The 12,432-nt window shown below is 38.2% G+C and overlaps 1 protein-coding gene across 1 annotated transcript; it reads right to left on the bottom strand.

The window, feature by feature from the left end:
- Positions 1-2,480: 2,480 nt before the first annotated feature.
- ndc80 (NDC80 kinetochore complex component) lies at positions 2,481-11,881 on the bottom strand. Its single transcript, XM_033618845.2, has 17 exons — positions 11,729-11,881; positions 11,079-11,177; positions 9,555-9,638; positions 8,974-9,100; positions 8,417-8,589; positions 7,943-8,045; positions 7,730-7,819; positions 7,314-7,407; positions 6,307-6,407; positions 5,859-6,003; positions 5,041-5,246; positions 4,672-4,821; positions 4,360-4,449; positions 4,163-4,255; positions 3,774-3,904; positions 3,459-3,561; positions 2,481-3,088 (listed from the first exon to the last, which is right to left on the bottom strand). Exons 1-17 carry the CDS (start codon positions 11,734-11,736, stop codon positions 2,960-2,962), a joined length of 1,926 nt encoding a protein of 641 aa, XP_033474736.2. The 5' UTR covers positions 11,737-11,881; the 3' UTR covers positions 2,481-2,959.
- Between the last annotated feature and the right edge of the window lie 551 nt (positions 11,882-12,432).

The following is a 12,432-nucleotide window of genomic DNA, read 5'->3' as shown; positions in this document are numbered from 1 at the left end:
CCTGATAGGTGCTGTCTTTCCAACCAGCGACATTTCATAACAATGCCAAAGGTAACGTCCAGCCGTGTTACATACTGCTGCAAAAGGTGTGACACCAAAAGCCACCTTTCGACAACTCTGGAATGAGAACGTGCTGGAGGGGGAGGTCATAATCACTGATAAGGTTGTTCCTTTCATGATCTGTTTGCATAATTGTAGCATATGAATTCAACAGCCTGGCTGGCAAATGGCCTGTCCGCCCCTCATACAGTCTATATCTGACCCATCGCTATCACAATCACTGAAGACAGCATCTTTTTGATTTTTAGGGACAACTGTAAGGTTGTATGCATTGTCTGGGCTGTCACCTAGATCCCACATATCCAAAACTTAACTCAAATTGAACCTGTACATTTAGATGCATCGTGTCACTAATGTAGCTGTCAAGATGTTCACTAATTCTGAACAAAGTTCAGTAAATGCAAATGCACATATCGATACTAGACACCTTAAAGATGATTTCGGTCCTATCTTTATGTTAACTAACTTTGCTAACCTTTTGTTTGGGAGCTTTGATGCAGCCATACTCGTCTCATGGTGCAACAAGGAAGTAAACAGCTCTGGTCATATGACAATTTACACTGAACCTGTGACACTGCATATATGTCCTTGAGACTCTTAATTATGTCAATGTTTGCTGGAAATGCATTGATATATCATTCGGTCACATTATAAGAGCCTTATAACTGAAAACATTTTTTGTGGTCACTATTGTTAACAGTGGGATTAAACAGGTTAGGACTTTGGACACTTACTGAAAAGCTGACTTTAACATACTGCTGCAACAAAATTATCTCTTCATGTACACTTTGACCTTTTTAGATAGGAACTAGAATAAAGAAAATACACACACACACACACACCCAAATTTAGAAAAAAGAAACCACAATTGATGGGTATTGGATAGTGTTACTGGGACCCTAAAGCCTCAAACGGTGAAAGGTATTATTTTGTATGCACAAGTTGGTGGCTAGTGGGAATGTATTTAACTTCTGCACACAACTTAATAAGTTGTTCCCACAAGATGTTGTGTGCACACACACCAAAAAAAAGGGATTTTAGAGGCTCCATACAATTTTAAGACTGTTAGGTTTTATACACTGTGTCCAACAAAACAGCTGAATCAGAAAACAGACGTCTTTATTTGACAACGATCCTGTAAAAAAAAGGCTGTGAACCTTAAAGTTTCATAAGACAGTCTGACAAACATTGAATCAGGGCTGATATTATAGAATATAAATGGAAAATATTTCTTTGAAAACCTTAAGTAAACCCAAATTGTGGTTTGAATTGTGTATGGATTGCCACAGGATATCTGGAATGAATCTCTGGACTGGATATAGATGCAAAAAAAAACCACTAATACTGCAGGCCAGGCATGCAGAGTTCATTGGAAACAGGTACAAAGAGAGATGTTGTCAGTGACATGGAGAAAGCATTGTGGAGAGATGTGGCCCAATCCCTGTTTGCATCCTGACTGCCAGCTTTGCCTCGGCCAAATCATTTGCAATAAATGTTCCTGCCAGAAGTGGAGAAAACTCCTAAAATAAACGCTTCATTTACTAATGAGTCAGTCAGTTTTCTGGGGTTTGGCTGATATGTGGAACTTAAATGCTCTAATGTGTTTAATAAAAATAGGATAAATGAGACCGGCACAAATGGAAACTATGTCTGCCATTTCTTTTGTAACCATTGTTTGTCTGAACCAATATCTAAATTCAAACTCAGATAATTGGGATAACACATAACAGTCAGTGTGTCTAAAACACATTCATTTTCACATATTATCCAGACCGCATCAACAAAGCAGACCTGTGTCTGACGAAACCTTTACTATCAGCTAAATTAAACAGCTCAAATTTACAGATGCGTAGTCATGCAAGTATAAAGTTGGATTAAATTTAGCCTGATGGCAGAGCTGCAGGAATGTTGTATTGACTCCAGCTGCAGAGTCAGTGAGCACTTGCATTTCTTTGACTAACCTTTGACAACAAACAGTGGTATTGGCTGCTGTAGACGCCCGCTGCAATCAAGACATTCAGCCTACAAAAACAACTAAACACCACTATATTTGGTGCTTGTTCCTCCCCTCCGCTTGTAACTCCCAAGAGTTACAAAGTTTTTGTTAATGTTGGACTACTTTAATAAACCAAGTACTAAAAAAAACAGTAACATTCAGATGTTTGGAAATGAGTTCCCAGAAAAAATGTTAATCGATAGCAACCTGAACACTCAAGTTTTATCAACCAGAGGTGTGTGCTGCCCTCTAGTGGCGTCAGTACAACACAACAATTTAATAAGCTGCAGCATGACCATGATGTATCCTTCAAAGCCACCACAAACAAGGAGAGTTAACAAATAATATCTTTAACCATGTTTTTCTTCTTTTTCTGGCATGTATTACAATGTGTTAAAAAAAATTCTTGGCTTTAAAGTTGTTATTGTTGTTTTTTCATATTAGTTTATTATTTAAAAAAAAAACAGTGAAGTGTAAGTATAGAATGACACAGAAAGACAGACACATGGGAATCTGGAGTGTGTAAATACCAGATAACTGACAGAACATGTGCACTGTAATTACAATGTATCTGTGAAAACACGCTGCTGTTGTATTTAAAAACAAAATAATTTATCAAAAAGTAAACTGACAGTGACTATTTTTTTCTGTTTTGTTAATCTAAGTACATAGTAATATGATACATGTCCAAAACTTGTTCAGAACAAATGAGTGAAAGTACGTTTCTTTTCTTATATTCTTGTAAAAATAAAACTGGGGGCGATCGGGAATCAAACTGACAATAAAGCATCGCTGAAATCCCCCCAAACGGCTAGTAAGGCGGTTTGTGTATCTGTGTGTACCTCTGTATATGAACATCAGCACAATAAAGACAGTGAATAAGAAATCCTGCCCTGCCTCACTTTACAAACTGTTTGCCTTGGACGTGAAGCTCCTCAAAGTCTCCTTCAGCTTCTGTATGGCACCTTCATCTTCCTCTACAGCCTTAGAGCAGGCTCGCTGCACTCTGCTGTGCAAATCCTCCAGACACTTCTGTTAAACAAGAACCACAGGAGCCAATGGGTTATATTACACACATTATTGTATTAGAATAACATTAATATAGGTGCAGATACAACATGAACAACATGTTAAATATTTTTAGGTGGTTATCACAGCGCTAATTTTTCCTCAGTATTGTTTCGCCATTTCATACAATCAAATATTGTTTGCATGGATTTTAACAGTGGCTGCAGTCATATAAAAAAAACACAGTTCTTGTATCAGTCATGTGCTTGTGAAAATTTAGGTTTATTAATCTGATACACTAGTTTGTCTGCCTGCTAAAACAAACTGAAATATTCCTGGGATACAGACTCTTCCCTGCAGTACGGGAACAGATGTAGAGCTGTAAGAAAGTTACCTCTGTGACTGCCAAGTGGTCTGTAGCTGTGGTAAATACAGACGCAAGGTTGTTGGCTACTGTTCTTCTCTCCTCGTTGGTCTCCTGCAGCACCAGGTGGTACCTGAAAAAGAGACGACCACAAATGTTTTATTTTAAAACAAAACACATCATTAGACTAACAGAATGAGAAACCTGGAGGATGTTAAAGCTCACACATCAAGCGCCACTTAATGAGAATAAGAATAAATGAGGCAGAGTTATCGAGGTGAAACAGTATTTCCAGGGACGTTTGATAATGTACACAACATACATAAGTACGTAACAGTCACTCACTGTTGTTGTGCTGTCTTCAGTTGTTGCACGGCATCGTCGTAACCATAATTGATCTTCTTCTCAAGGAGCTTACGATGGTTTTCCACTGACTCCTTCTCTGCTGCCCAATCCTTTTCTTCTTGGGCCAGCTCCTACAGACACAAACACACAGGAAACTATTGTTAGTACATGTATGACGCAATTATGCATTATCTGTATGTCACCAAAATGTTCAAATGTTTACTTATTCTTCTCTTTCAGCTTCAAAAAATAATAGTTCTGCACGGAAACAAATGCCATCTTATCTAAATTTAGTTAGGTGTGGTCGATGTTTGCCATTTGGTGGTGAATGGTGGATGTAGTATGGCATTTCAACCAGCATAAAGCAGACCGTATTATATGGACTATACCTGCATGTCAGAATCCAATCGTTCATCCAGCTTGCGAATCTGCTCTCTCAGCTGCTTCAGGTCATTGGACTTGTCCAAGATGTTAGAATTCACCTTAAAGACACACACATTTAAAATGACAAATGTGATTCAAAAAGAAAGATGCAATTTGGTAGTATTGTGTCATGACGGGAAAAAGTTAAGGAGGGTTTTGTTACCTGTTCACAAGACTCCTCCAGACTGAGCTTCATGTTGGCTAATCTAGCGTTCTCCTCCTCCACGTCACTGACCAGCTTTCTCAGGAGCATCTACAACACACAGCACAGATCAGAACGAGTACACAGATACCAAAATTTATCATCATTTACAGCCCACAATGGAGTACACATTTACATAGAATGGGGTGTATGTAACTGGAAATAACCTAAGCCTTGGTGATAGTAAGCTACAGCTGTTCATACTAAATTATGATCCATCAAAATATGATGGATTCAAATGTTTGTGTAAACAGGATCATTAGCTAGAAGTACCTGTCTCTGCGTTTTATGCTGAACCATGCTGCCGGGTCCACATTCAAACGGCCTGATCTCGAAATCATGACCACCAGCGTTCTCTGCCGACAGTGGCATCAGCTTCAGTTTACGTGCCAGCTTGTGGTACTCTGCTACCTTCAACTCCACCTGGAATTGTGGACAATAACAAGACAGGACAGAGACAAGAAGGGCGAGGAAACAAGTTAAATCAAAGGTCAAAAATGTGTGCCAATAGATGAAAACAATCTGCTGTTATCAACACTAAGTATCATGGTTTCATCCAAACTATTAAGGAGAAACCGAGTCATATGTCACATACACAATTCCCACTCCTCTGTGAATACATACTAGATGTACATACAGTACCTTCTCATTCACTTTGGCCAGAGCAATCTCCTCATTCCACTTGTGCTGTTCAGCATCTTCCAGAGACTTGGTGAGACTGGAGATGGTCTGTTGGAGTTCCCTCTTCTCTCTGTTGATCCTCTCGACATCTGCTGGAGTAAACTTCTGGTTTTTCAGGAGGCATTGCAGCTCATTTTGCTCGTGTTTGAGTGACTCCATATGGCTCCCTGCAGAAAGACAGGAAGGAAAAAACATGACATTTATAAAATCAGATCCAATCACCAGTTCTGATCAGAAGGAGAAGTTCAACTTTACTAGAGAAGAACCAATAAGCCGAATGTGACCGCATTACAGAATATTTAAACACCTGGGTATCCATGCGAGTAGTTTAATCACTACAAAGGACTTTGACGCTCAGTGGTCATTCAGAAGAACTGAGTTATTCCTGGTTGACAGTAAGAGACTGAATGTTTGCACTCTATACTCTATACACTCTATATTGGCAGCTTTAAAAACATGATAAAGTATGGTCTCTCGTGGTTTATTTATCAACAACAGGAATGTTAATGTATTTGTTTTAATAGGGACTCAAACTGAGGAAGGACCTCTGCCAAGACACAAGTCCAGTTTACCCGTACATTCAATCTTTATGATGTTGGTAATGAGTGTGCACAGGCCTATAAAGAACTTGGAAATTTTAATTCCAGTAACTAAATGTATAGTGATTATTAGCACAGACGTCTTCAGGGGTGCTAAATATTGAGATTCAGACGTCATCAGATCATCAGGATCCAGCACATCCTGCTACAGAACTGGCTGACTGACACAGTTATATTTACCAGTGGTCTCCAGCTCATCGCTCAGTTCTGAAGCTTTGTTCTCCAGGTTGGCTTTAAAGGACTCCAGGCTGCTGCGATAACTCTGGAGTTTCTTGAGGTCCGCCTGCAGCTTCACCCTTTCCATCCTCTTGGTCATCAGACGGTCCTGTCCAGGAGAAGAAGACAAAAACTTATCAGTCTGATTTGTTGTCGCTCTCAATGAAGATGCTACATATTACTGACAGAACTAGAAATTGAGTATTTCGACTAAAGCTTTAATATCTTTGCACATCCAGTAGTGATGAATATCTACATTTCCTTTCCTTTTAAGCAATACTTTTTTGTTGACAATGCTCACGTTTTTGCCCTCACTATATATATGAAATGGTAATGTAAAAAAATATCAAGATTTTAAAATCATAATCTGATCTGTGCACATGGGGTTGCGTCAATATAAAGGTCTTCTTACCGTCTGGCTCTCCTTCTCAAGTCGTTCGACCTCATCACTGAGTATTCTGTGCTTTTCCTCCATCGTGTTCAGCAAGGCTTCATCAACATTATAAAGTTTCTCTGTGAAGACACACAATTACATCTATTTTTCAGTATCAACATTTTAAATATAAATCAAAATTGGACTTAGGAATAGGGATGTCACGAGAACCAATACTTTGATACCAAGTTGATGCCTGAAACCATGATGGTGCTCGTTTTTTTTCGCATCCCCAGTACCTACAGTACTGGGGATGCGATTCTTCCAGACCTGGCATTATATCGACCTACAAGTTTTCTAGTCTGCTGTTAAATGCCAAAGGAAGAACGCCCTCAAAGAAAACGTCTTCCAACTGCGCTTTGCCTAGACTTGTTGAAAGGAAAAGCATTTTTCTGATGCCCGTGTATTTTTTCAGTTCTTAATAAGAGCGCTATGTATTTGCACAACGCTACAAATGCCAGTTAGTGTCTATTCTCTGCTGAGCGCTGCAAGTTTGGCTCTTTTTTTGTTCACTTTTTGGTATAACACTGTGCATGTCACTGTCACTTTTTACCCAGCCATCCAATCACAGCGGAGGAGAGGCAAGACAAATGCCCTACCATAAAGAACAACCGTCACACCTTACAGGTACAAGTGCTGAACAACAACAATGGAGAAGAAATATGTTAATATATTGTAGACTGTATATTAATATACGTTTCCTCACCCACAAAATTTCATGAACCCACACAGACTAGTATTCTGCATTTGAGGCAGATCATCAGGAATAAATACTAACATTTAAATTCAATTTAATTTAAGTTTTCAATAAAGGAGTGTATGCTTAAATAAAGAATTGTGGAATTTCACTGGTTTTGTATTGATTACTAAATTTCTGGTACCAATACATGCCTGGTTACATACTGGAACATACATAGAAAGCATTTCATTCTTAAAAAAACAAAACAAAAAACACAACTCATTTCATAGAGAGATTCAACGCTTACTTAGTTTACTGAGGTACGAATCATCCACATCGTCAAATGTGTCTTCACCCTGCATGAACTTGGAGTAGGCCTCAGCTGTGTAGTCCAGGAGGAGCTGCACAGTAACAAAACAAAGTGAAAGAGAAGATAAAAATAAACCCACATATGTTTTAGATTGCATAAGACAAAATCAGTGCAACCATATTATGTTCAGTATTGTTGAGGATGTAGACTGTAGAAAATACAGAGAGATCATCTGAATGGCTTTGTGATAGACTGTATCAGTAAGAAAACACCAGCTGTTAGTAACCATGCAAGACTGAGGTCTTGTGTTTGATTCCAGCAGCAGATACACGGTACATCCTCCTGAAATGCCTCTAGCTTATTGTTAGTGGACTGTTTATGTCTCATGGTGCTGATTAAAGAAGTCAGAATACCTTGTTGTACTCAGCGCCTTCCTCGATATCATCGCTGTCCTCACAGAAGTCGCTGAGCAGCAGGTTCTGCTTACTCAAACTCCAGTTTATCTGAAGCACAGAATAAGCACAACACCAGTTTTAACTAGTTTCATTAAACAAAAATCCCACTGGTTTAGTATATTCTGAACAGTCCACTGTAATCCCTGTTAAAAACTGTTGTTTGCTTCTCACCTTGACTTGGTCAATTAGCCACATGAGAGCACCCAGGGCCTGAGGCCAGGTGTGGGGAGCTCCGACAGAATACATTGAAGACTTGGAGAGAACAAATGGATACCTTAAATCAGAAACAGGAAGAGAAGTAAAGACAGTCAGCAATGTTTCTTAAACTACAGAAGAAGAGACAACAGGAAGGTTCACAAATAATAGTAGGGTACTTCCATGTACAGGCTTCTTGTACTTTGATTTTATTAAATGCTGTAGCCATCTATGAAGAATTTTCTTTCGGTCGTTCTTTGTATTTTTTTTTTTTTTTTTTTTTAAATCTAGCCCCGACTTAAATTCCAGTTGTACTGAAGTGCTTTTGGATTGCAATTAGCTAAGCAACCAAGTGCTTTGTATGATCAAAATATTCACTCAAGTCTGTAGGGGTACTAAAGAAATGCTAATACATACAACACTTAGTAATACTAAAAGACAGAATTTTACCTCAGGGCTTTGAGCATAGCTGGAACCTCCTCCTCAACTTTTACATTAGGCATCTCAAAGGTCGGGTCCAGCTGACGGTAAATGAACTCAAACACCTTCACAAACTCCTTGGTAGACGGAGACTGGAGGGTCTTGGCTGACAAAGTGCCTGGGTAACCCTGATCTGTCAGGAACTAGAAAGACAAAAAAGAAAATTTCAGTATGGATTCCCACTCATAATGACCAACACCTGTACTATTGTTTTTTTAAATGCAAATGCAGGTACAAAAAAAAAAAAAAAAAATGAAGCGACAATTCAATTCCACACTCTGATTCATGAAATGTGTCAATCAGGCGTGTTGCAGTAAAGCTCAAGATTCAGTGAAATTAAATGAGGTGAATGTCGCTGTCTGTAATAGTGAATTTTTGGATACAACCACTGAGGGGCAGCAAAGTCTTTCATTTTCATAATCCACACAGAGTGAGGGATGTATTGAGCATAATGAATGTAGCAATGTTAAAACAAACTAACCCATTAGTGCATGTATACACTAAATGGACTCAAGAAGTGTTTTTACCTCATGCAGCTGTCTGATACATTGCTGAACAAAGGATTTATCATGCAGAGGTCTGGTGTCTTTGATTTTCTCACTTCCTCCAAACCCTGCCATAGTGCTGTTGCGAGGCATGCCGGCTCCACTAGTCCTGCAGATAAGAAATTAACATACCACCTCAATAAATATCAATTTTGTTAATCAACAAGGGAAAAGAAGTTTCATTTCATGTGCATCTAAATAGTAGCATTGTAGACAGGCATTAATGGGAAAGAAAAACACACAGATAATGATTCTGATGAACCAAACCTGAACAGAATAATGAACTCTTATTCAGTCATTTCAGTACCCTTCACCACATGTATACTGTTATTTGTGTTAATGACTTGCTTTGAGGTCACATAGGTACAATTTGTTTTTCTATACTGTAAGGCAAGACAACACATTTTCACCACTTACTATATTCATGTAATTGTACTGCCACAATTTGTGTCAGATTTCATTGATATACTGCATGTTCTCTTTCCTTTATAGTTGTTTTCACATTTCTATGTGAAGTACACTGTAATGCAAAACTGTACATTTCTAAAACATTATTCACGTACCTGGAACTAAAGAAACTGGTCCTCCTTTCAGAGTTCACAGACGTTGGTTTGGGTATGTTGAGCTTTCCAAAGGAAGGCTGTTTACTGGTAAGAAACAAAAATGTGAACAAATGCATGTGTTCCACTTGCTGACACACATTTGTACAAGCTGCCTTAAATCCATTCTTCATCTTCTTTCACTGACCCATCACATGTTCACAGATAATGTTTCAAATTTGCCAAAATAAGTAGGACCCTAAATTTTGGAGCCTCTAATTAAATATTGCCCTAGTGTTTGTTTCCGAGTTTGTTCAGGGTGTCTATATATATCAGACAGTTAAATTTAATGCTTTTAAAAGCCACTTAAGACAAGATTTTTGGACAAATAATGTTGTACTTATTTAAGCATTGCAGGTAAGCATTGCAGGCAAGTAGTATGTATGTGGTCTAGTTGTCATGATACCAAAATCTTTGTTTTGGTACCCATACCAATATGAATTTCGATACTTTTTGGTACTTTTCCTAAGGAAAAGTCCTTTTGGCTACAAACCTTTAGAACAATAAATAGTAGGGGTGTAACGGTACCAAAAAAAAAAATCATGGTTCGGTAAGTACCTCGGTATGGACGTCATGGTTTGGTTGCTCAAATGTTTCACCAAGTTTGTGTTGTCTTGTATTGTCTCCCTTTGCGAGGCAGACTTTCTCTTGTTTTTTTTCACGTGCCAGCTGCGAATGTTGATACAGGTGTTGTCATACACACCACTTGTGCAATCTGTGCTCCAATAGGAACAAGAAAGGCGTTTGTGTGCACAAATGAGTAAAATAAATTAACTAAATTAATGAATTGAATCAATTTCAAAGTACCGGTATTTTCCAAATGCAGTATAGTACCGTTTGGAATATTCTAGTACCACAGTACTATTTTAGTACCGGTATACCGTGCAACACTAATGTGGTCTAGTGCAGAGGTAGGTGTTATGTAGGAACATGGTTATTAGAGTGAGTTTTGCCAACATATAAGTGCAAGTGCAAGAAAAAGGACAGTATTATAGTTTTTTTTTTTAAGATTTGTGACATTAGAAATGTGGACTTTTACATAGAAAGGCTTCACTTATTTACACAAAAAGACATTAAAAATTGTATAAATGAAATTAGATAAAACATTTGTAGTTGTTAAGACCTCACATATTCAAATTAGAGACTATTTAATGGCCTTTACAACGTTATTGACACTGGATTTAAGACATTTTAAGACCGTTTAAGGCCCTGTAGACACCCTGTTGTTATTACACACATAGGAAATAGCATTAAACTATACTCAAGATGTTACTCTGTCTACAGTGTAGTCCAAACGAAGCTACTCCAGTGTCATAGTTTGGATACAACCCCTTATAAGAAATAGTCAAGGAGTAATGTGTTTAGTTATTATGTGCCTAGTACGTGAGTGGACTCTATTCATCGTATAGGAAATCGGTACCTTTGCTGACCCTACAAATACATATATGAATTTATTACATTTATTTTATAAAGTAACTTCAAACCAACCTCTTGGGTGTTGTGTACACCATGCTCATCCTGTTGCTGTCCTGCACTCTCATTGGCAGCTCCGACAGCCTGCTGCTTGCTGCTCGACTCATCCTTCCACTGGACACAAATAATTACAACAATGAAACCAGTGCCGTTTATTAAAGTTACTCTGTTTCACAAAGTCCCCCAAACTACACAAAACGACATAGTATTAGTGCGATAATGTTGACTACATTTTGAAATTGATATAGACATAGCCACAGCTGGCTAACGTTGACGTAAAGTCTGACAGTAAGTTATCTCAGTCTATGTTATGTGCTAACCTCAGCTCAGCTAGCTAACTAGCTAGCTACTCGTTCAGTGACCTGGGTTAGCTAGATAAAACTCAACACGCCGTCAAAGTTATTCCCAAACTTAATCTAATGATCGCTGTTAGGGAGCGAAGCTGGCGTAAATTAATTACGGTTATTAACATCTTTAAATTAACGGTTGCTAGCTGTAACGTTAGCTAACTGTAATTAGCTAAGTAAGCCACAATAACGGCAGTCGTCGCTATCTTCGGCAAGCCTCGAAAACTATTACATTTTGTCAGACTGTTGTTTCGCTGAATAATTTCCAGTGATTAAAACTGACAGGTGTTGTGGTTTTCTAGCAAATTCAAGACGTACCGCTCCATATTTCGTAGGTGGAAAGCTAATGTTTACAAAATGAACCGAACATCCGAAACGGGCGAAGTGGCAAACCCCGCCAAAACAATACAAAATACTGGACAGCGGTGACATCACCAGAGTACGGAAAGCCGTTTGGTCCAATAAAGCTCCGTAATGCGTTTTACAAATTGCCTGGCTTCCCCACACACAGCGTCATTCACCCACACGCATCATGATAATAATATAAAAAAAAGATGTCACCTCTGTTTCACATGTAAAATCTAATAATTAATATTTGTTATTTTAAAAGTGATCTAAAGAGCTATGAGAGGAAACATAGGTTAACACTTTGCTGTACAAGAATATTCAAATTGTTGGATACGTCCTCAAGCAAAGTACTTTTTTCTACTGTACTACTACTTATGACTAATAATCCTGAGAGTGTCTGACAGATTTGTCACAGGTAATCATACTGTTTTATTTAATTATGCAACTGGTATAAAAATATTCAATGAAACCACGTAGTAACATAGAAAGTTACTGGTGTTGGGTCTTCCACAGTGACCGTCTCCCTGAAGGGCAGAATTTGTATTTAAAAACAAACACACAAACAATTACGTGATAGTGTATTCAAATACTATAAAAACAATTAAAACCACAAATTATACCCATACTTCTGGTTTTGAAATATATGTATAGACTTATTTATAAAGAGTTTTATT

This window comes from Epinephelus lanceolatus, chromosome 9, assembly GCF_041903045.1.
Source record: "Epinephelus lanceolatus isolate andai-2023 chromosome 9, ASM4190304v1, whole genome shotgun sequence".
NCBI classification, from domain to species: domain Eukaryota; kingdom Metazoa; phylum Chordata; class Actinopteri; order Perciformes; family Serranidae; genus Epinephelus; species Epinephelus lanceolatus.
Note: the sequence above shows the minus strand (reverse complement) of the source record. Positions and strands in the feature narration are given on the sequence as shown.